General features: G+C 40.3%; 1 protein-coding gene across 3 annotated transcripts; it reads left to right on the top strand.

Annotated features, from left to right (window-relative positions):
- Positions 1-669: 669 nt before the first annotated feature.
- Positions 670-25,497, top strand: HMGN3 (high mobility group nucleosomal binding domain 3). Of its 3 annotated transcripts, XM_080342750.1 has the most exons (7): positions 670-858; positions 15,271-15,321; positions 21,146-21,175; positions 21,817-21,864; positions 24,171-24,284; positions 24,403-24,495; positions 24,799-25,497. In XM_080342750.1, exons 1-7 carry the CDS (start codon positions 844-846, stop codon positions 24,835-24,837), a joined length of 390 nt encoding a protein of 129 aa, XP_080198876.1. In that variant the 5' UTR covers positions 670-843; the 3' UTR covers positions 24,838-25,497. The 3 variants fall into 3 exon arrangements, with proteins under 3 accessions (XP_080198876.1, XP_080198878.1, XP_080198877.1); XM_080342752.1 differs by lacking the exon at positions 24,403-24,495 and having other exon boundaries at positions 24,171-24,243; XM_080342751.1 differs by lacking the exon at positions 24,403-24,495.

Genomic DNA, 25,497 nt, shown 5'->3' with positions numbered 1-25,497 from the left:
TATACCCATTGCCTCTTGTCCTATCATTGGCTGTTATCTAGAAGAGCCTGGCTCCATCCTTGTGACACTCACCCTGTATATATTTATAAATTTATATGTATACATTTAACAGGCCATATAAAGAGAAGACTTGAAAAACTATCTTCCTTACATCTGAAGCACTGGAGGATGGATGGATTAACACGGCAAAATAAACCCCCGGGTTTAAGATGGGAGAACGGTCACGATGGGGAAAGTCTGCAGTGAATTTCAGTCGAGGAGAAACCGGAACTGCTGGGGGGAGAAGACGAAGGGAAATTTAAACGGGTTGGAATAATCCGGCTGTACAACCAGTGCTGTAGGGCTTTCTGAGCAGACGCCACACGTAACTTGCTCCATGCACCCAGACCCCCGGTTCGTGCTCCCAGCCGCTCAGGAAGCGCGGCGGCCCCCGCGGGCGGCCTCCAGGCCGCAGCTGAGCTCCCCCCGGGGCCGCCGGCCCTGCCCCCGCTCCCCACAGGCCCGCGGCCGCCGCCGGCCCCAACGGTCCCCACGCGAGCCCGCCTCGCACCGCGCGCCCGGCCTCTGACCCGCGCGGGTTGCCCCTGATTAGCCCGCTCCCGCCGGAGAGGGGGGAGCAACGCGTTTGGGGAGCCAATCAGGAGCCGGGGCTGCCCCGCTCTGCCCGCCCCGTCGGCGAGGCGGGCGCTGGCGGTGGGGGCTGCCGGGGCGCCGGGGGCGGCGGGCACCGGGCAGAGCTGCGGGCACCAGCGACACCGGTGTCGCCGCCACCACCGGGCGGATCCGCGCTTCTGCCGGAGCTTCTTTCGTCGCTTTACTTCGGCGGCCCGGAGCAGGGACATTATGCCGAAGAGAAAGGTGAGGCGCCTTGGGAGCGCGGCGGGTCCTGCCTCCGTGCCTACCTGGGGCGAGGAGCCGAGCGGCGGCCGGTCGGCGAAACGCGCGTTAGGGGCCGAGGGCGCCTGCCGCTTCCCCGCCGCCGCTCCGGAGCCCGCGGATTGCTGCCGAGCCCGGGTATTTCGCTGCCTGTTGCAAGCCCCCTCCACCCCTCCCCGCCGCTCCCTGCGCCGCCGCCGCCCCCTGTTTACTTTCCCGGCGCCGCGCGGGGCGGTGTCGCCCCCGTCCCCAGGGGTGAAGTCGCTATCACAACTCCGGCCCCCCCTCCTCCTTCCTCCGCCGCCTGGGAGAAACGCTGCAGCAGCTGCAGCTTCGCCCCTGGCCCCCGGCGGGAGGAGTTTCCTGCTCGCAAACTCCGGCAGCCGCCGCCGCGGGGGGAGCGCCGGGGAGGGAGCAGCCCCCACCCGGGGCGGCCGGATCCCGCCGCCTCCTCCCGCCGTGCCGGGGTGATGGCTCTGAGGTAAAAGGGAGGAGGAGTGAGGCAAGCCATGTTTAAAACAAACTACACCCTTCTCCTCGCCTCCCGCCGCAGACCCGTATGTACCAACTCCGGCGCCCATCCGGGCAGGGCCCCCGGGGGCGGCCACCGGGGCGGGGCGGGGAGGGGAGGGGAGGGGAGGGGAGGCGCCTCCTGAGGGAGGGAGCGCGGCCCCCGCCGGCCCCCGCCGAGCTGGGGAAGCCATGGCGGGGGACCAGGGCCGGCTCTCGCTGCCGGCCGTTCTTGGCTCTGCAGGCGGGCAGCCTCCTCGGCAGGGAGCCGTCAGTGGGGGCCGGGTTGTGAGATCGCGTTCCCGAAGAGAGAGAAACTTAGGCGGCCCTTCAGCGGCCCGGCCCAGCGTTGTGGGGTTTTGTCTGCCCCTCTCCTTCCTGCTTGAACCCGGAGCTTTGGGGTGCGCGGCGTCCCGGCGGCGGGGAGCGTTTGCCGTGCTGGCAGGGGGTGGCAGCCGGTCCCCTCCCCTGCCAGGTGCGGGGCTCCCCTGCCCGGCCCCAGGGGGTGGGTGACGGAGCGGGGGCCGTGCTGGAGGTCTCCATCGAGAACTCGCTGCCCGCCTTCTGCGGACGCTAATTGAGCCTAACGAGAGACTTGACACTAACACACACTGTGACAAAAAAAATAGCTGCAGTTCTTTAATTTTAACTAGGTCAACGAAGGGAAAGCCATTTGTGTTTTTTGGGGATTTCCAAAATGTCACCTATAACCTCCTAATAGGCTGTGTCTGGGCTGGGGCTCAAATCTATTAAAGTTACAGGTAGATGATGGCTTCCATGTAGCTCAGTGTTCAGTTCTTGTCCTTATTCTTTTTGGGAGATATCAAAATGTCAAATGGTCAAGTATGCTACTGAATTAATTAATTCATAGTGAAGAACCTGATTTCAGTTCTGAAAATTGATACAGCTGTGGGGTTGATTGCCTTTATTTGGGTATCTGGGCTTGAAGTTAGTGAATGTTGGGCACTTTTTCCTCTTGCTCTTCTGTCATTGCACACTCACATAGGCCTCACGTGCTTTTGCTCTTTTAGTGCTGTTGCTTGTCATCAGGAAAAAGTGAAAAATTAGCCTCTGCTCATAGGACTTTCTACAACTTTGGACACCTGGCAAACTTCCTACCCTGTTTGCTTTGCCTTTCTGTGTTCTTATACTATGGGTAATGTTTCAGACTCTTCTTCCTAAGAGAGGGTGAAGTCACTGATGTAGGTTTTTGTGGTCTGTTGTGCAATGTTTATTAAGAGGAACTATCTTTGAGTGTTAAGTCCACAGAAACACATCTTTTTCTAGAAGATTATTTAAAAAGTAATAAAAACATTATATTTGGTATCAGAGCAATGGAAATGAATTTTAATGGCACAGTAAATTTTGATCTACTTAGCATTGTATGGGTAAACATTTAAATGTTAAGGTTATTTATTAAATTTGGATTTGGGGAAACACCGGTTCCAGGCAAATTGTGTTATTAATGGGTTAGCCTTTTGAGAAAAGTGGAATTGCCATAAGTATTCTACAACAGTCAGTTTTACTCTAGAATAACATTCACAGAGTGAGAAGTTAGTGATACAGCAGTAGTTGAATAATTACACCAGTCAGCTTCCACATGGAGACAAGACCATCTCATGCAGCTAATAGTTAATTCTTCTATTAGAATTTCTAACTTTTAAAAAAGCTGCTGACACTGAAAGTTTTATAAGGAAATAAACATCAAAAGTCAAAATGAGATCTTTTCACTGTTATGGGGGTAAGTAAATAATATTATAGAAAGGGCATGAATCCACCTGTACTTGTTGTGTGTGCCTTAGTTATCTAAACTGGCTGGTGCTTTTTGTTTGCTTTTCTTTTCATCTCTAGGTAAACTGAAGTCAGTTGCTGAGTCAATGGTCTTATGTTCACTGTGAATATTATGGACAGAGAAATGTAGACTGTCTCCCCTTCTCTAGAGGGCTGCGGCCTGAGCTATTGGCGTGCCATTGGTTGAGAGTCACATAGAAGAGGAAGAACTCATTGTGTGTTGAGATGATGTTAAATACAGCACTAAAACAAAAAGAGGCCGAACTCTGGACTCCTTCTGTCAGATTTCTTTACCCTTTGTCTGTTGTAATAATGTTGTGGTGTGAACATGGCCTTTCACAAAAAGAATGGTATGTCAGTGTGGGATACACCAGAATGCTTGTTGTGATATTGATAGCAATGAACGCCTTGAAGTGAATTGGTGTGTTTTGTTTTATCGCTTGTCTTGCTGGAATTAGCTCTTGAGTCATTTTGGAAAACTCCTTGACCTTGAAATAGCTTTAGTAAAAATGCCTCAATGTTAGCCATGAAGGGAGGAAGAAAGTTTCTGTACCTGATGACAAGGAAAATCATTGTATGATTACATAAACCCATGTGCATAAGCATGTGTACATCAGCTTTAATGTGATCGTCATCAAGATGAATGGTACTTGCACCTTTATGTAGAATGTGCACCATCTCTGAGGAATATTGATAGGTCAAGTGGTGACTTATCTAGTGTTGAATGGGGAGCCTGTCAGTTAGTTGAGATTGCACTCCAAAATGACCGAACTTGTTCTTTAATCTGACTCCATGCAATGTGACCTGCACCTCACATGTTGTTCTGAAAACACTTGCAGTTGAATCAGATGGGAGGACTCAATGCAACTTTTTCTTAAGGCTCTTTTTGATGTAACATCTTTGAATATTGCTGCTGTTTCAGAGCAAATAAAAGTATCATGCTGTAATTAGCCATTTCAGTAGGCTATTTGCTGCCTCGTCAGGAATGTTAGTTTCTGCAGTACAGTCAATGCTGTGAAAATGTAATAGAGAACATCTGTGGTAGGTTCCTGTTCTGTTATGCATATTCACTTTCTCTGAAGTCAGAGAGACTAGTTGGTTATATTTACTGCAGAAAACCAGTCTGAATATTTCGCTTGGAATAGGGCTTTTTTAGTGGAAGTTAGAAGGGGCCATATTCCAGTGTTGTCCTATTGTAGTGCATTTAGTTACATGATCACATGATAGTTTTTTGTGGAACTCTTATGTTACTAGTTGTTTTGACAATCACGTATCTAATCAATGTATTTTCTAGTCCTTGGGGTTAAACTCTAGGTACTAACCTAGAGCTGTTAAATTCTAATTATGCTTTTTTTTTGTCTGAGCCTAAACTCAGTTCTCTTTGTGAAGTCCTTCAGTTTGCATTTCTGAAGTGTCATGAATATTCAAATAGAAAGGTTGTTCCTCATCCACTGATAGGAAAATGGGCCACAGAAGTAAATGGCTGAGATGTTGGAATAGTTCCTTGTTGTTGGATTCTCAGGTTAAGATTTCTGTCCTGATTTTTTTATTCCCTCTAATAAGCACCTCCTGCACTCTGAGTGGTTCAGTTGTTGTTACATCCCCAAATTTGTCTTCTTGCTTCATGGTGTGTACAAAGAAACTGAGGAACTTGCAATAGTAATGGGCTCCCTAAAATTTTGCTGGAGCAACTTGTATGTGATCAGACACCAATTAGCTAATGAATACGAGGGTTCTGCAGATGACAGCCCTGTTTGCTGTGGCTCTGAATGATCCCACTGTCACCCCTTGGTCCATGGAATGAGGTGTAGATCTTGCGCAAAGAGTAGCAGGTGAATTTGTGTACATAATGCAGCAGTATGAAGTGCACTCAAGTGCTGTGTTGCTCCAGTTTATATCCCTTTCGGTGTTTTGATACTTCAGCTGTGTATCGGACCAGGTCAATTCAGCATACCAGCATCAATGTAACAGTGTATTTTCTGCTCAGGTAATCTTCATTTTTGAAAGAAGCTGCAGTGATGATGTGGGAACTTGCACCTTGCCAACAACTTGTTTCATTACTGGAGTTGCAAGCTCCTGGTCTGTAGCAGAGGCACTGTTCAGCTTATCCTAGAAACACAAGTAACAGGACACACTGTTAGCAGCGGGACATAGAAATGGGAGAGGTTCCATGTTTTATTTCACGCCCTGGAGACCGTTATAAATTAGAAGGGAAAAGGGGGTCAGTATCAGATCCAGATATCTTGGCTGCTGCCCTCTTCCCACTCCCATCCTTTCCCACTTCACTCTCCAGACTTCTCACTTGAAATTCCCCTGCATTTTGTGCTGCTTCCTCCTCTCTCCCTGTGCTGCATGAGGACTAAGAGCAGAAGTCTGAGCTCTTAAAAGGTAGTTTCTCTTCCCACTTTTCCCATGAGATCAATCCTAGACCTTTCAGTAATGACTGGAAAACAGGCTAGGCAACAGCAGAAGATGACAATCTTAATAGATTGCAGGATTCTTCTAATAAAAGGGAAAATGATCTTTGGTCACTTAGCAATTTTAGGAATTGTACTGTTTGTACTAAATTCATAACTGTTAAGACTTTTAAACCTTGATATATTTAAAGCAGTTAAAAACTGCGTAGTTGGCCTATTCTGGATATCTGTTAACCAGACTGACTCAAAGAAAAGTTAAGCAGAAGAGATCACAAATTTTTGTCTTGAGTATGGGAGGCTTAGTTGTAATACAGTGTAGCAATGTTGAATGGCACTGAAGAAAAAACATGCTTGAGGAATGCTGCTATGTTATGTTGCAGTAAATTATGTTTACAGAGCTATTGAATACATGCAACAAATATTTGTGTTTTAAATTAAAGATACACTTTAAAACGGCTTAGAAAGAGCAAATTATATAATTTTAGCTATTACTATTTTAAGAGTTACAGAGATTAAGAACTTAATTGACCGAGGATTTTTAGATCTAAAATGTTTCTGAGTGTTTTATACAGGTTTGTAAAACTCTGGCCCATTTATCAGTAATTGAGAACAATGTATATACATTTTCTTCTTAGACTACACTGAAAAACAGTTGGACTTAGTGAGTGGGCAACCTAAAAACTGTTAGGTTTTCACTGAATTGTCAATTAAAACCCATTCTTAATGCTCCTTGGGAGCATTAAATCATGATATCTGATAAAGTGTAGCCAGTAGTACACTCTGCTTTGTAAGTTATCTCCTCTGAGTTCAAAAGTAACCAGGTGGAGGTAATGTTTTATGTACAGTAATTTAAGACACCAACATGGGTAATATTATTTTGTATTCTATGCTATCAGTATTATTAAGTTTAAAAAGATTGAGAGTCCTGTGTGTAAACGTAAGGTAGCAGGTATATGCTATTTAGTTTAAGGCTGCTCTTCTCTCTTATTTGAAAAACTTCACTTTCTCTGCTGTTTTATACCCAAGCAGTAGCTGTGTGTAGGACTGGTATGTTCCAAGATATATCCTTGTTTCAGAGAAATTTTATGAAGTTGAATTTTTCTTGACATGATTGTAATATTGTCTTTTTTGTAGAGTGTAAGTAAACCAGGTCCAAATAGTTCTCTGGGAAATTAGCACTTCATAGGATCATAAAGGCCCCTATGTATTTTCTGTTCTTTAACTGCACTAAGCTAGCACAGTGATTTATCCCATGGTCCAGTAGCCAAAAAGGTGCTTTCAGGTGCTGGATGTTTCAGGCCACAGTCCACTTAATACTTGTTTACTTAACATGTTTGAACATTTTTTTTTTTTTTTTTTTATCCTGGATCATTTTACTGATACAGTTTAGAGATGCTGCACAGTGTCACAGTGAGTGTGTGGTGTAACCTGTTAGAAGGGAGCAGGGCCAAGAATGAGCAACTGGCTGCATGCAGAAGATGCTCTTACACCACTTGGCAAAATTGGTAGTGTGGGACTTTACAGTTTGGACTGTAGTTCAACAGGTATTTCAAGCTGGCATGTGTGGGCCAAAAGAAGTAAATCCAGATATTCATTCCTGTCCTTACTCTGATTTAACCTGTGTCTTATCATATGTGTTTTTGGACAGGCCTGTCTGCTGATCTAGTTTCCCATCTCTCGGCCCAAAGAGTTAAGCTGTCTTATTGGCTGGAATGATAGGTGAGGGAGGGCAGAACTCTTCTTAGCAGCATCCAGGCATTAATCAGATGGCAGCCTTAGCCAGCCTTTCTTTGATTGTCCCTAACTTAGAGTGCATAGAGGAGTATTCTTTAATTCATTAGAATAATCAGAACAACTCAGTGGTGAAATTGTGTCCTTGCACCATTGAGGAAGACATTTGGCTTATTTCTCAATTTTTGTTTGTGTATTTTGTTTTTGTGAGTTTTTGTGTGTGTTTGTTTCCCCTTTGGTGTCTTTGGAAATTACCAATTTTCAATTATTTACTCCTATAACTTGGAGATAGAGCTCCTGTCTTCCCATAGTAAAGAGTGGGTGTTCTTGGTAACAGTGAAAACTGAAAATATAAAAAGCACTATTCTCTAAGAATGTTGGGATCTGCCTGCACCAAAAAAAATTGCCTATGTTCCCATCAACGCTGGCTTTGTTGGGACCATTGGGTATGTTTGCTCTCCCCACCTAGCTTTCTGGTTTGCCCTAATGCTACCTGAGTTAGTAGTAGCAGAGAGCACTTCCATAGTTGGAAAGCAAACATCTTAATGACATTTTTACCTCTGCAGTGTTTTGTTCCTCTCAAGCAGACTTAAGAAGAGGTGTTGGTGCTCTGTTTGTAGTGGGAAAGCATCCTTTATCTTTGCTGCATTGTTTCTTCCCTATCCTATCTGCATCCTCTTGGAGACATTTTACTTTTTTCTTCTGTTGAAACTGCTTTTGGCTTGCCTATGAAGCTCTCCATTCTGGCTGTTGTGGCAGAGCAATGCTCCTGTTAACTCCAGCTGGAATTGTTACCGGGTTGTAAGAGATCGGTGTGTCTAAGGCGTTGTACCTGTTATGCCTTTGATACCTGCTTTGTACTTGTGGACCTGTTGTCATCATCTCAGAGATCTTATGTGCTGTGGCACCAGTTAGTTGAAACAACAAAATGTTCTTTTCTAGTTTATTGTGGGTTTATCACAATTAGATCATCTGGGAGGGAATTATACTTTTTTTTGAAGGCATTCAGAGTATTTTTCTTTGTCAGAGGTGGCTATTTTCAGGAATCAGTTGTTATTGAAAATGGTTGTCTAAATTTAATCTCTAAGTACATAATTTATTTTTTTTTTCCAGAAGTACTTTATGATAGTTTTGCTTTGCAGATCTGATCAGTATTATTTAGATACAGATTTCAGAACCTAATCTTCACGGTTTTAAAAGCTGTGGCTCTGTATGTAGACTTGCACGAGTCGATCAGCTTCATCTCACTTGCAGAACTGGCATCAGCTTTGAAAGGTCAGAGAAATAATATTATTAGGGATTGGATTTCTTCCATCATATTCTTTGAATCTGCCTTTTATTTTATGGCAGCAGTAAAATGGTTAAGCAAATATTGAGACAAGAATTTACCTACTACCTAGCTGAATTATCACATTTGGTATTCAGGGGAAAATGAACAATTTCAAATGTACTGTGCTCACTGCTCCCATGGCTGATCTCTATTTTTTCAAAATGCAGCTGATTACTTCACCGTCTGAAGAAGGAACTGTCTGTCTAACTTTAAATTACAATGCTATTTTTTTTAAATCTGAGCCTTTAGAAGCTGCTGTTGCTTCTTTACTCTGCTATAGGTAGGAGATGTCCTATGCAAAAAACTGACTACAGGGAAGACAGACTTGGAAGGGAAAATAAAAGCCAAGCTATTTGTGGGACTTTAAAAATGTTCCATCAAATATACATGTATTTTACCTATATGACTCAATATTTGTCCTCTTTTCAGTGAAAATATCAAAACCTTGATCTACAATGATGGAATTTCCTCCTTCGGAAAAAAATATATTCTGGCTGGTTTTGCGTATCTAGGAATACCCTGGGTCTAACTTGGTTTCTGTCTCTTCTGTCTTGTCTGGAAGAGCATAAAGATCACAGCAGTTAATTTTTAAGAATTGAGGAATTTAATAAAATGCATGTTATGAATTTGCTGATTTTGTTTATAACTAGGCTGTTTGTATTCTTAGTTTCTCTTATATTCTTTGAAAATGCAATGTGTGTTAACCAGTTGCTCTATTTAGCTTGAATCTTTAAGCAATGATGGAGACTTGGATCAGGAAACATTTTGGCTAATTTCCCCCCAGTTGCTTATTAATACAAGGGGATATTAATGGTCTTCTTTATATTTAATTTTTTTAAGTAGCGTTTATCTTTTCAGAACTTTACTATCTTGACATTTGCGCCCAAAGAATTAGAAAATTGAATATTCTACTCTTGATAGATGTAAGGTGGAGGTATTTAAATTCTAAAAATGACATATTATATAATATTTCATTATAATAGTTCTTAATGGAAAAGATTAACATATTATATACTTAATAAATATTTAAGCAGGGGTTGGTTTGTTATTTTTGTTTGAGGTTTTTTTCTTTTTGTGAAGACTATATGTACATGTATATATATCTGTGTGTATTTATGTGCGTGTATATATAGATATACACATGCATACCATGTATATACAAAAAAAACCCCAAGCCAAAAGCCTCAATTTTTTTTTTGATGAAATCAATGCAGGTATAATTTTGGATAAGTATTTTAAAAAATCCAACCACTAATCAGATTTATTCTGTACTTTACTTGTGGTTTTGGCAGAATTCATTGCTTTTTAAATTAGTGGTATGCATTTTTTTTTCTTGTCCAGGATCATGCTCATGGTAAAAAAAAAAAAAAAAAGAAATGAAGGGGTGTAGTAGGAAGAATACCTGATTTCTTAAAGCACTTATTATGGAGAATTAATTTTACTTGCAAAGTTCATTCACATTGGTTTGGCAATGAGCACTGTTCTATCCACTGAAAACAGATCAAAGAACTAGCTGTAAACAAAGGTGAATGATAAGATGCTGGAGGAGCTAAATGAAGAAACAATGGTTAGAAGGGTGTTGCAGGAGTTGGTGTTGAATTAACCAACATGTAATCTTCATTAATTAAACCAATAAGTAAAGAACATTTTAATTACGTTTATGAACTGGCATGAAGTTCAGAGCTGCTCTGAAGACAATTAGAAGACCTAGGATGTATGGGGAAACTATTTATTGAATTAAATTTAGTCTAATGCAGAGTTCTACTCAAAGGAAAGTGAAAGGAAGAAAAAATTTAGGAAAACTGCAGTAAACACTGAAAAAGGCTTAGGACTTGATATATATTCTTGCACTGTGGTTTTGTAGCAAGCTTTTATTGCATTTTGGAAGTTGTTGGAGGAATGACCAAAGCATTACATCACAGAAATTGCAGCTAGAATTGCGAGCCAGGAAAGTATCTGCAGGCAAATCCCATTGCAGGCAGCATATCAAGATGTGGCTGAACAAAACAGCTTGCAAAGAAGGGAGGATACACTATAGAGAATGCTCAAGTGCTAGGACAGTTAAGACTTTCTGCCTAACTTCTTAATGTGGTAGTTAGAATGAAACTGGCATCTGCTTTCTTTTTTTCTTTATTTTTTTTCCATGTGGGTTTGAAAGGACCAATTCCTGTCCCATCAGAGCCGAAGTGTTGAGTGTCAACTAGTGTAATAAGATCCTTCAGAGAATGAAAGATCTATTTCATTTTATAAGCAACCTTCTGTACTGTTACTTCTCACATACTTGTATTTTTATTCTTCATGCTTTTTAATGTCCTCTTTTATAACAGTACAATCCATTAATTTCAGTACAAACAGAATATTTATCCGGAAGCTGGTCACTGCAAGTTCAAACATGTACCTTTGGATCTCTCAAGCAGACATCAATAACTTCACTGTTTTGTGTTACTTTACTCCTATTACATCCTGCTTATATTGCAGGGTTTTGATTAGAAATATTGAAACTTGTTGTCTTTTGTGGTGCATCTCTACCAGGTAACCAAGCCTTAAGAACAATTAAAAAAAAAATAAAAATGAAATTTGCTTATATATTCTGTTAAATGTTTCCTTAAAACAGTTATCTAATTTTCTGTTTTCAACTTAACAGTCCTGTGATGTTGTTGGCATTGCAGACACCACATTATTGTCCTGATATGTGCAAGCACAGATTCTTACGTATACTTCACAACTCGTGAAAGACAAGAATTGTGTATACCAACAAGCTCAATTTTAATGTTACTTTGATTTTTTTTTTTATGTTCTCTATCATCTATTAATATTCTCTTGTTTTTTCCAGTCCTCTGAAAGTAGTTTTCTAAGTTGTCCCTTAAAAAGGGTGGGGTAAAAACAAATTCAATAAAAAGTTGGTTGCTGATATACACAAGGAATCTTGCATGCAACCTTCCAGGTTAATCTTGTGGTATAAAAGTTATGCAACACTGACAGACAGTACAAAGCTTCACTACAGCTTAATTTACAATCTTATTGTGCCAGTACGTAGTGCCAATTGAGCTATGACACAATGTGTGGTCATATGAGCCTAAAACTTGCTATGAGTTTAAATGTCAAAAGCATATTTAGAGTTAGACAGTCATCTTATTTCCTCCTGTGTATCTCTATGATTGGGGGGAAAAAAAAAAAAAAAAATCACTATTAGCTGTGTCCTTATTTGCTTTTTTCATTTTATCTGTCTTGTCTCTTGTAGGCATCCATCCAGTATCAGGCACAGCAGGCCTATAGGGACTACTTTATGAGTATAATACAGGCATATGATGAAGTACAGCTGAAGAATTACTGAGGCTGGAGTACTGCCCTTGTCAAGTGATTCAGTGCTTGCTTTCATCTTTGATTTTGTTGCACAAAACTTGCAGTGTGGACAGTCCCGTTCCTGAGTAGTTTACGATGTAAGGCACAGTATCCAGGGTGCATTTTAATGTGACTGGGGTGTCGTGTGAAATATGGTGAGCCATAGCATTACGTCATGTGGAAAAACATGCCAAGGGGATGGGTTATATAGTATGTTTGGTTGCTTTGAAGCCAGAGTTGCTTCAGTAGTTTGTCACCAGGACAAAAGAGGGGGGAAGGGCTCCTGTGGAAGAGTTAGGGACAAGGACTTTAAGGTTTTGTTGGTATCTACAGAAAAGTCCTGTGACTTCAAGATACTAGTGCAGACAGTCGCTGTGTGTGGTGTGCCAGGTTCTTTGAGAACTGTGCTTGGCTTAAATCCATTTGTGTACAAATCTCTCTGGTCCCAAGGGAGGGGAGAAAGTGCTGCAAAAGCTAGTGTGAAGATCCACATCATCCAGGGCTCACTGGAATGTCTAAGCAGAACTCACAGAGGGGAAAATGAAATTTTGGTTCCTCTTTTAATAAATATACTGTAGCTGTATCTGACATACTCTTTTTTGTGTGTATGTCTATCAGCTTAAAGACTCCCAGGCTGCTGCAACTGCCCTGTGCCACTTCGTTCTTGTCTGTTATACTGGCTCAATTGTTTGTGCAGCTGTGCAGTAAAATTATTTTGCTGGAGCAGGGAAGACTATATATTTATAATTTGTAGATACATTTATAATATTTATAAATTTGTTTAAGCAGCAGGCTATTTTTCAGCTGAATCAATTACCTTATTCATGACATGGCCTCCCACACAGCTCTGCCAGCCTACTGGGGAGCCAAAGCCCTGGGAGGATGAGTGCAGCCTCCAAGTGCCTGGACTTGTAGTGATTGCTGAGGGCAGGGAGCAGGTCTGAAATGGAAATGAGAGCGTGTCAAAACCCCTTGCTGCTTACTCACACTTCGGAGATTTTAGCTGTCCATGTCCCTCCATGGAGAAAGTTTTGTGGCCTTCAGGATTACTGTTGGGTTTTCTAACTTGAGAGGGATTGCTGGGCTAACTAGCTAGCTTAATTGAACTATGCTCTGTAATACATCATAGTAGTATACAGTGGTTGTGGTTGCATTAAGCGTATTTTAATATATTTATCCCCCTGAGGTTAGCTTCATGAGCAGTTTTTAAAATCTGTTGTCAAGCAATAATATTGGCATCTAAAATCAGGCTGCCATGTCCAACAGAAATGTAGGAGACTTGTCTTTCATTAGTGCTGAAGAGAATGGGGTAAATTCCTATGTGTTAACAGTGCAGTGTTGCAGGATGAGAGTTTGCTCCTGGGCAATCACTGCAAGACCGTTGGCATGTGGCAGCGCCATCTCGTGATTATTTAGCCCGGTTCAAAGCTCTGTGGTTCCTAAAAGTGAAGCAGGGTGAAACAGCCCGATTGTGGAGTGGCAGTCAGCTTCATTTAGTTTATGGTGAGTTTCTTAGCCTGGCTTCTGAAGGAAATGAATCATGCTGTCATTCTGTCCCTGCCCTTGTGAATCTTGAGCTTCTTGGCCACTGTGAGGAAAAGATTATAAAATCTGAGAGCACTTCCATATTAATAGGTGCCTAGGAGAGGAAGGATGCTATTCTAGTGCCCTCCTAGGGAAAGGGTGCAGTGCAAGTTTGTTATACTTGAGAAAATCCATATAGGAGAAATAGATGTTATGAATTCATGGAGTACAGAGGAGTTATACCCAGAGCTTGTACTGTATTGTGAGCTGAAGTGGGAAGTTGTAGGAAACAAGACTTAGTTGCTGATAGTGATCACAGAACTACTTGTTTTTGTTTTCCTTATGACTTCTGATGCTCCCAGCATCACAGCCTCAAGCTGTAGCAATTCTTCAGTAACCGAACTGAAAGGCTTTTAGGAATGCAAACCTGACACAATCCTGCAGGCAGCTGGTGAGGCTGCAGTCGCGTAGGGAACGGTCAGGCTCCATTTTGGATGCCTGACTCTGTTGCTATTCTGAGTTGCTCTACGCTGCGCAGTGCTGCTTAACTTCCTGCTGTTTTCTAGCTACTTAGATGATCAGTCCTCTGTGTTTTTTTTTTAAACCAGCTGCTTTTGTGGCATGTGTCCTTTCTATCAGGATACCACACAGTAACAAAGCCACATTTTATTCTCTAGGGGGAGGGGGGTGTCTTTCTGTAAGTATGTTAGAGCCCAAAGCCGGGAGAAAGCAGTGGTCAACTGCTGCAAACCAGCCGGGCTTTTTCTCTGCTCCAAACCATAACTGCGTAACTCCGAGTTGTTCCGTGTCAAAATCTGTGCGGAGTTTGGGTTAGGATTGAAATGGAAAGACAAAGGAAAAGATAACTAGCCTGTTCCTTTACTGGTCGAAAAACAAAATAGGAACCAAATTGCATTCTCTACTGCCCGTTAAATGCCTTTTTTAAACACATACCATTCTTGTAGTTCTCTTCTAACTGCTGCTACTCACCATTTTTTTTCCCCGAATTGCCTTTGCTCCTAGGTGGAAACAATTTTTGTTTTTTTTATTTTTGTTCTCCCTCCCCTGTGGCTTCACTGAGCTTTCTATAGTACTTCTGGAAGACCAGCATTAGAATGGTCAGGTTGATACTTTGTTCTTGTGAAGAAACATGTTTGTCCTGAGCTTTCCTGTTAATGTCTTGCTGTTCTACTGATTTTTGTTATTCTGATGGAGTAGATGAAATGAGAGAAAGATACTTGTTAAAAGCTTAGAACTGAGTGAGCCTGAGGCACAAAAGGAGTAAATGAGGTAAAGAAATCACTCATTTCAGTAATGCTGTGCTTTTTTGGCTCATCTAATAATTTCTCAGTACTAGTTAAGTTCATGTTTGGGAGGAAATGTGTTAAATTTCTTAGGGATTTCAGAAGTCCTAGTAGAGCAAGCCTCAGATTTCCAGTTCATAGTGTTGTGCTACCAGCTGCTGATTAGATGTAGCTCCCACTGGAACCTGTGGATGGTTTAGTTAATTGGGTAGAGGGACCACTGAGGGATGCTGCGTAATATGGGATTTATGCACCTGGTGATGATCAGTCCTTGTGTTCTTGTTTGGAAAATCTAGAATGACTTTGGTACAATGCTGCTTGTAAATAATAAAGTAAATTTGCTGCAGTGTTTAGAAGGAAGAATCTTCACTATAATCTTTGTTTTGCTCTTGCCTGGATGCTTTTAAGTCTGCAATAAAAACACTGACTTAATATTTTCTTTCAGTCTCCAGAGGGTGCTGAAGGCAAGGATGCAGCAAAAGTAACTAAACAAGAGGCAAGTATAGTTTTTATTTTATTTTTTTTTAATGTATTGTGGCATGTGATTATTTGACTGGAGATCTGCAGTCTTGCATCTCAGAAAACTATGCATTGCTCTGGCCCTTCTAGTGAGATGTTTTCAGTGGGAGTAATGACAGGGAACCACGTTTGTAGCTTATCTGACATAATTTGGTTTTGGTGCGCTGAGGATTCAGACAACTTACTAGTATACAAAATAAATTTCAGAAACACTTAAGGCTTTGATAGACAAGCTCTGGTGGATCTTGTGGCAAAAGTGTAGGATGCTGCTGCCTGGAACTGCTGCACTGTCTCTGGTGGATTGGCAGAAGAGGGTTAATGCATGCACCTCAGCCAGTCTACTTCAAAACTATTCTTAGCTTAAGTGTCTGATGGAAGGGTGCCTTGAATTAAGATACCAGGCTCTAAACTGGAGCAGCTGACACATTTGTCTGTTTTCTTTGTCTGAATTTCTTTTAAGGGTACAGCAACTTCTGTCAGAGAAGGCAAGGAGACAGCTGGTGGTACTTTGGCCGCTACAGCAAAGTTTGCTAGTTTGTTTGGCACAGCCTTTAATGTGTATTTAAAAAACAGGTAGAGAATTATGAGGATTAATTTTCTTAGGTTGTCATATTTTCTGGAAGACAAAGTTAAATCAGGACGTTGAAATCAAATGAGTTACCAATTAATTCCTCTTCTTGTAAATCTGAGCACATTTCAACAGGAAAGGAAAAAGAGTCTAATGAAGTTTTACACTTTCTGAATTGTGAAGTTGTTTGTTGCTCAGTCTGGCAGAAAAAGATGGCACAGTGGAAATGCTAAAAAATTTCAGACAATAGTAAAGTTTACTATAAGCTCCTGGGGAAAAAAAAAAAAAAAAAGAGAGAAATCTGAAAGGAATAGAATTTGATACCTTGGTATCTTCCTATGGAATTTTCTAGAAGACAAATCAGTTCATTTTTCATAAAGTATGAAAAGGCTGATTAAATCATAGTAAAAATATAATCTCCTTTGCTCTAAATGAATGTTTTTCTCTGTCCAAGTTTAAGTATTATTTCTTCAAGAGCCAAAAAAAGTAAAAGTTCCTTCCCCAAGAAATTTGAGACTAGATTGCTGGAATAAATACATGGGTTCTCTGGAGAGAGCCCTCTGACTCTGAAATGTGAGAGTTCTTAGGGTAGTCTTCAGTCAAGGTGAGATAATAGTGGCTGTTGATGCTGCAGAAAAAATATATATTAAGACAGTCTCGGTATAGATACACCTGTAGTTCTTAGTGTGTGAATGAGGAAAATATATGTAGGATTAAATTAGAAACTGTGGGAGCTCCTGGAATAGGTAGAATTTATGTAGGAAGGGTGGCTGTAGTCTGAACCAAGAGAGACCTGTGTGGATGGCACCAAGGAGATCTTCTGAATTATTTTAAACAAAACATCTGAGGGGAGACTGGCAAGTTCTTGAGAGCATGTAGGCTGAAGTCAGAACTCCCTGTTGGTGCAGGGAGCAGGGGCCAGCACAGAAGCCATAAAAGTTTGCATCTGAGAAGATAAAGAGTGTTCTTGAGAAATAAAGCCCTGATCAATTCATGCTTCTGAAAACAGGCAATCAAGCCGAAATACAAAAGCTGCAAATCTAAATTTAGGTAACTTTGGACAAATCTGGCTTTAAATGAGGACATGGTTGTAATGGGTAACTCAGAAACTTGTTGGGACACTGTGACACCAAGGCACAAATTATACAGGGTTAAGAACCAAATTGCATTAGTGGTAGAATGCCTTTCTGTCACATGTCTTTAATATTTCTCTAGATTAATTGTATCAATAAGTACAGCAGAATCCTCTGTGGATTGCCAAGCCATGTGTAAATGGGAAGCATATAATCTAGAAGTTATGCCAGTTATCATCTGATCACAATAATAAAAATGGCAATGGGTTGTTAAGGCAGAACAGAGAGGCTCTGAGGACAGAAATAGTGTTGGTTGAGATTTCAGTTACCCTTCAGAGATTTGGTAAAAGGCATGGGATAGCATTACAAAGACCAAAAAGATAAAACTATAAATGCTTGCTTCCTGGAGGAACAAGTGCAAGGACCAATAAAAAGGATAATCAGGTCTTTATTTTGATTCTCAGTAGTATGTAGGAGCTAGCTAAAAAGACAGTTGTCAGGGAACTATTCTGTAATTGTGATCATAATATATCAAGTTAATCATCCTTGCAGGAATGCAAGCACAAATAAACTCCACCATGGTAAGATTTGATATCAAGAAAGGGAATTTTGTTAAAAAATGAGAGCCTATTAAAAGGAGCACCTAAAAAGTTTAATGGTTTCAGGCAGCAGAAAGACTTTGTGCAGAAATGCCTATTATTTTTCAAAAGCCCTCACTGCCTCCCCCCAAACCAACCAACCAAAACCCACAAAATTACTTAATAATAAACTAAGGGAAATTTATTATTTTTAAGAGGGGTTTTTTTGTATAGATGGAAAAATAATGAGGAAAGGAGCAAACCCTCCAGCATGGCAAATGTGAAGCTGAAGAACAGTGATGAAATTTCTGCTATGGAGAACTCCTAGGGAAGTTCTCACAGTGGAGCCTTTTCTCATGGGGGTAGAGTCTGGAAAACATTCTTTAACTAGTATGAGTGAGGACTAGACAGTATTCACCAGCAATTGCTAAACTGATAAGTGCAATTTACTGCTTGCATTGGCCTCATTACCAGAGTAACTGAAGGTGATTAAATGCTCCCAGGACTTTTGATAAGAGATTCTGGAAAACACAGACTGAGAGTCCAACGTGCAAAAGTAGTTTTTTTTTTAAAAAAAAAAGTATATGTGGACAAATGTATACTGGAAGAAGTCATACAGTAGAGTCCTTTGTTAAAGGCAAGGGATATAAGGATGATAGTATGCCAACTGTTTTAGTTTACTTGCATGTAAGGAATGCTTTTTGATAAGGCTTCCCAACGAGGTTCTGAAAGAAACTGAGCTAGCATGGATTAAAGGGAAGATCTTCCTAAGAATTGGTAACAGATAAAGATCTGAGAAGAGGGTAGGGAAGTAGTAGTTAATTTTCATAATGGAGGAGAATTATCAGTGGAGTATTGGAAGAATTAGCGTTTGGGCTTGTGCTGCTGAATATATTAATTAAAGGTGTAGGAGAAGAGGTACTGGAGAAATGACAGAGTTTGCAAAAAGGTTATCAGGATAGTCAGAGAGACTGAGAAGGCTGTTATGTCAGTGGTAACTGGTAACTAGGTGAAAAGATATCAATAGAAATTAAATATGGAGAAATGCAAGTTAATACACAAAGGGGAGGGGAAGACACAGTGATGGTCACCAAATCAGCTGTTAATCAGGGGACAGCCCGTGACATCACAGTGAATATAGTTACTAGAAAACGTAATTTCTTCTAAATACGCGGCAAGCAGAATGTAGGAAAAAATACTAGAGGACAGAGTGTGAAACATCAGCATATCCCAAGGTGAATTTGTTGTGCTCCCAGATGTGGGACTACCAAACTTCTCCTGACCCTTTCTTAAAAAGGCCATGACAGAATGAAGAGGGTACCAGTGGGACAAACGGAGCATGCAGAGCATCTTACAAACAAAACCCCAACAACCCAGATTTTCTGGAATTCTTGACTTTTTGCTTAACAGAAGCATGATAAAGTCATCAGTAATGCAGAGAAGGGCAGTGAGGGAATTATTACTCATGTAACCTGAAAACAACAGGAATCCAGTGAAAGTAAGAGGAAAGAAGCCTGAAGGAAATATGACAGAGGGGGAAGGTTTTGCTTTTTGTTTTCACTGCACTACGTAATCCTATTACAAAACTCATTGCATCATCACAGGATGTTATGGAAACTGAAAGTGTAAATGATTTCACTAGGTTATAAGACGAATTTATGGAGAAATTCCAAATTATGGAGGAAATGACCCTCAGGGACGATTAAACACATGATGTGGATATAATATCCAGATTGGAAACTTCGCAACTGTAGATTGCCAGAAGCCAGCACCGTGGGAAAGTGCAAAGTGTTGTTTTGTGTCTGCCCTGTTTCATAGACTCTTTCTGTAGACGTTTGCTAGTGGGCCAGTGTCAAATAGAGGGTTGGGCAAGCTGCTGGTTTATGGGTTAGTACAGCTGTTCAGAGGGGGACAAGGGTTCCAAAAGCACATTCAAATGTGACCTTTGCTGACTTGACTGCAGTTCCTTCCTTATAATCAGATAACACAAAGTATCTTATTTACAACCTGTGAATAAGAATTAAAATTACTTACCTTCTCGGGCATTTTTAAAGAATTGAGGGTTTCTTCTGAGTTTCTTATGGTGACACAAGCCTTTAATGAAACCAATAATGAAACAGGAACAGTTGGGGAATATAGGAAAGAATTGTAATTTATTTAAACCAACATACTATCCTATAAAAAGTAGATACTAACAAAACATTCCAGTGCCCAAGTGCTGAGGCATAGAAGTCATCAGTTAAGAAGACAGAATTGTAAAAGAAGATGCCTTGAGCTAGGAGTTCTTTGATTACCTGGCCAAGTGAAATGCTTTATTTAACCTGTTGTAAAATAGTGCTAGGCTGTTTAACAAACAGTTGATATTTGAAATTGCCAAGAAAAGAGAGGTTTATTTTTTTGTTAACAATGCATAAATATTTGATAGTTGAAAATGTCTTTAGGTGTTTTTTGACAAGACTTCTATTTTGCTGGATAGAAACCTGAACTATTCACTATAGCTTTCCACTAAAAATACTGATATGGCTCCAATGAATACAAATTACTGCATTCTTCAGATACTAACAACAGCTTTTTCCTCTTGTAAGATGTGTGGAGCCGTGTTTTTTCAGCTCAGCTTAAATGCTTAATATGTAATTAAGATACTTTTTTATTCACTGCTTAAGCTATGTTACATTGGATATTTGTTGCATTTGAGTTGTCCCTTTATTTTGGTTACAAGTGTGATTCCAGTTTTATGACACAGACCAAACTTGAAATCTGATAAGCATGCTGTGTAACTGGATCATGGGTTCATCTGTTTTAATGAATACAAAAATATTTGGAACAAACTAATGTGCTTACATCTATTTCTAAGACTTAACTCATCTTCAGTAATAAATTTATGACAAAGAACAGAGCGAAATAAAATTTAATAAGGAAAGCGTGTTGAAGCGATAAAGAAAGGCGGAGGAAAGCAGAATATCTGCCTTCTTTCCTTTTGAGAACTGTGGTTAAGTGGAAGAAATAATTTGTCTCATTCTGCAGCTGTCTTTGTGCACCTGGACTCTCAGATTGAGTGTGTGGGGAACTGAGGAAGTAGAAGGACTTAGTTTCATATTTTAAAATTTTAGCACTCTGGTATCTGCTAGGGAAGGATGATAACTTTATTCTGCTGTTAATCAGATGGTATTTTTACCTGTTATTACAAGTAGCATCTGCTAGATCATAGAAACATAATTCTAGGTATTTATGAGAAATGTTCAGTGTCCTGTGCACAGGTAGTCAAACTTGCTGTATTTGTGAACCTTTTGTAGGGTAGCAAGAGACTCTGAAGTACTTGTAAAATGGGAGCTGAAGTGTTTAACCATATGGAGATTTAGACATCATAATTCCTTAACAGGTTTTATTACCAATTTTCACATTACTTTGTACCTTTAAAGTTTTAATTGTCCAAGATGAGGAAGACATGAATTATGTTTGCCAACAGAGACATATCTTTGTAGGGATGTATTTTATGCTGTCACTTATGAAATGACTGGTACTATGTTGCTTTGGATGCTGTTTGCTGTAAGCCTATTTAAAAAGTTGTCTTTTTTCTTGTAGCCCACAAGACGATCAGCAAGATTGTCAGCTGTAAGTATGTACAATGCCTCTTGGCATATACTTTTCTAGGCACATATGGTTTCTTAGGCCAAACAGGTTTGTTAATATTTTTGTTGATTCCGTTTTTATTCTTGCTGTGGGATACTTAAGAACTCCAGAGCTAAAGTTATCTGTGTTTTCTTGGTTTCAGGTTGTTCTGACAAAAGATGTATTTCCCTACCTCAGTGCAACACTGTCTGTTACATGCAATATTGACTTCATACTGTTTTGCAGGCCGATGTTAAGTTGTGAAATGCAGCTTCTTCTCTGGGAAGGAGAAAGAGCTGTCCTTCAAGGACTTCATTTGATGCCACTACTAGTATTCCGTTTTAGTTCCTCTTCTCTGTTAGAACATATCTGACTTTTGCTTTTTAATAGGTACTACTCATCCCCGTGTTTTACTCTTAGAATGACCCCCAATTTGCTTTGACTCCCAGATGAGTGAGCTAATGCAAATAGGTGTGTACGGTGATGAGGTGTATTTGTACATTAAGTTTTTTCAGTTTCATAGATGCATACTAACGAGCAGGAAGTAGGGAAGGTGTGGGGTGGGGGGGAGCTGGGGTGTGGGGGTGGCTGGCTGACTACTGGCAATATGTCTAACACATCATGCAACTAAAAATGTTTTATAGAAACCTGCTCCACCAAAACCTGAACCCAAACCAAGGAAAACCACGAAGGTAAACAATTTTATTTTTAGTTGTCATCATTGTAGCCAATAGTAAGCAAGTGTACTACTTCTTTGCATTTCAAACAGTTCAATTCACAGTGGTTTTTGAGAGGTATCAGCTACTCTGCCCTCCCCAGAGCTCCATGTCCTCCCTTCTCCTTTGTGGGGGGAGGCGGAAATAATTATTTTCTTTCAGTTCCACCCCTTCCTGGCCTCATTACAGGCCCAAACAAAATGTCATGCCTGTTTGATATGCAGACCATGTTAGTTTGTAGTGAATTCCTAGTTTAAGAAGAATCTTTACCTTTCCTACACCTTTCCTGAAATGTACAGCTTTCACTGAGTAAGCTGCATGTGAGACCTAACAATTTCTACAGTAGGATTTAAGATTGCTCTGTGCCATCCTGTTTCCTTGTCTGGAGGGGGAATACTTCATTTCATAGTGAGGAACTCTTATCTGTTCTTGAAGCCTGGCTGTTGCTGAGAATGCACAATTATAATTAAAGGTGAAATTAAATATATTTAAATTGAATGGTTTGGCTTTTCTAGGCCAGTTACAGTCAAATTAAAATCTTATTAGTATCTGAAATACCTTTTCAGGATTTCTGCATATAAATCATGTACTTCAGAAACTGTAGATTTATTTGTGCCCAAGGGGAATGTTAAATAAGAGCAATTGCTTTATCGGAAAAAAACATACTGCTGAAGCTGAGTCTAGCACTGCTCACACTTACATTTTTCAAGTCCTTTTATTGGTATCTCACTTGGGCAAGAATTGGGATACAAAGTCTGCGTGTGGAAGTAAAACTCTGTGACTTTGAATACTTTATGGTTTACCAAATGAAATTACCAATAAAGTCTTGCTGAGTCCATCCTGCTCCCCTCATAGAAAGAGTATTAATAAAGGAGGCAATATGGTGCTTCTGTGGCTTCCTGTACGTGCTGTGAAATGAGCTGAGTGTTACGGAGTCAGCCTAAGCTGCATGAGGCATGTTTGAAGCTCATTTCAAACAATTCGAATCCTTGATGACATTATTGTAAGTAACGTTTTAATATGGTAATCTGCTTTTTTTTCCAGACTCTTAACTGGATCATATTTTTAAGAGCACATTAATCTTGCTGTCCTAAACAGAAAACAGCAATGTATACTCTGAACCTACTAGTAAACAACCCAAGATGGTACAGATAATTTTTAGTGCTAAAAGCTTTCAAATTACAAATTTACTCAATCAAGTCCTTAGCTTGTTCTTTTGTAGGTGTAGAGTTGATACTATACTCACACCGCCAAAAGCTTCTCAGTTACGCACCACAGCTGCTGTGTAACGCTGAAGCTGAAGGGTGGAAGGAGTAACCCAGGCTGCCCTGGACCTGGATTCCTGGCACTCCCTCCTCACTGCCCCGCTCCTGCGTGGGGATTGCTGGGGAAAGGTAGTTGATGAAGGGGGACTGGCCTTAATGTCCTTCTTCACAGCTACTGTTGCCACGTTGCATGGAGAAGTTGGAGCAAATGATCACGTGGAAGATCTCCACAGTGTTTTGCAGAACTACTTTAAATACTAATGTAAAATATTCAATGAAATACCATTTTAATTTTTATCTCATTACACTTTAAATCCTCTACTTGCTTTAGATCACAAATATGTATATAGAGGAAAGATTAAAAAAGAAACAAACCACCAGCATATGAATTGTTTAAGAGCAAATCTCTAAATGAAACTGTAGCTGTTAGAATAGTTCCTTTTGATAAATTCTCTGTTTTGTGTTGCTGCAGATGGATTTTTATCAGAGTTTGGCTCCCCAGTGTGTTGGTTGGTTCTTTCATTGACATGGAATGAACATCACAGATGTTATCAAACTGACAAAAGGGCAACCAACAAAAATGCTTAAGTTTTTAAACCTAATTTAATATTTCATGTTAATTGAACGGGTAGCGCTGCTACACAAGCAGTGTGGTGTTTGTGTTTGGCTGAATTAAGCTTTCAATATACTGTAATTGGATTTGTTCATACAGATACCTTGTATATGCCTCTGTATATATAGCTCAGCTCTGCCAAAGTAGTTTAAGGGGGTTTTGTATCCCTATAAATTAGCAGAAACAATAAAGAAACAGACCTTTTCTAGAAATGTTGAGTGTCTGGCTATAACTTTTGTGGATGTACATTTTCCAGGTAGTCTTTAGCTGGTTTTCTGTTTCAGTCCAGCACATGCAGCTTGCCGAGAGTTTCTTTTTAGTTCATATGAAGGTCTTTTTCTAAAGATGGTAGGTTGCTGGCTACTCATGCTATGTCTATGCCCATGTTTTTAATCTTCTGTCAGAAGGAACCTGGAGCAAAGGCCAACAAAGGTGCTAAAGGGAAGAAGGATGAAAAACAAGAAGCTGCAAAGGAAGGTACTACACCATCTGAAAATGGTGAAAATAAAGCTGAAGAGGTACTTTCCACACATAACTCCTGCTGATTGAATCAGTGCTTTTTTTAATTATTCAGCCTTTCAGACATTGATAGCATGTTCATAATGTTTCTTTTTATTGCCCATAATGTTATTGCAGATTCGCATCTCTCGCTCAGCTGTTAGTGTTTCAACATCCAGAGGTGCCCCACCCAGCACACTGTCAGTAAAAGGGCAGATTGAAACAGTGAAAGTTGAGGGTACGGTAGAGCATTCAGCATGTGTGCAGTGAATAGGAACAGGTAGTAGTGTGGTGCTTTTCAGTGTGAACAATGGAAGCTGACAGGTAAGGCTTGTGTTGCTTTTGAAAAGCTGGGACCAGTAATTGAAGAAAAGTGTGTGAATGTACCTGTTTTGTTTGTGTAAATGTGACATGGACATAGGTTTGAAAGGGAGCTGTTGCAAACAAGAAATCAAAGAGTAAGGGTAGTTGGGTATTTAGGTATGTAGTGGCAGTTTACTATAGTAATTAATTTCTTTTTTTTCTTCTCCACAGGCTCAGAAAACTGAATCTGTAGGTGACAAGAATGAATGAAATATCATGAAAATTTTGGGTTGATTTTATGTACCTCTTGGGCAACTTTTAAAAGATATTTTTATCAAGTATTTTGTAAATGCTAATTTTTTTAGGACTATGATAGTTGACATATTAAACTGTATATGAACATTTCCCTCTCATAACAGTGCTTTTAGAAATTCCCATTGTTGCCAAGTAATATAAATATGAACTTAATATTGCAAGGTATGTGTAAAATTGGATCAGCATTCCATACACTTGCTTTAAGAAATTAAGTCTTGTGCATATGGTGTTGTTTTTACTGTGCGTATTTGAATTTTTCATGCAGTTTTTCTAGAGCAATAATCAGTGGTGCTTTTGTACTTAGGGTTTATGTGATTTTAATGAAACATGGATAGATGTGGCCACCTGCTGACTATTTTGGGTTCTTTTAATGGATTAAAATAAAAGGTCTCCTTGCCTGCAAAACTACAGCCTCCTACTATTTTCTCTAAATCTGAGGAATGCTTTACTCATATTTTCAACTGTTACAAGGAAGACTAAATGATTTGCATGCAGTCTCTTTGCTTTTCTGTTGATGTCTGATTAAAAATACCCATACAGGAGTAGCAGGCTGGGATTTTCAGTGGTCCACAACTTAAGGGACTTAGAAATACATTCTTCAGATAGACTCTCACA

This window comes from Nesoenas mayeri (assembly GCF_963082525.1).
Source record: "Nesoenas mayeri genome assembly, chromosome: 3".
Lineage (NCBI taxonomy): Eukaryota > Metazoa > Chordata > Aves > Columbiformes > Columbidae > Nesoenas > Nesoenas mayeri.
This window is presented reverse-complemented; position numbering and strand designations above follow the sequence as displayed.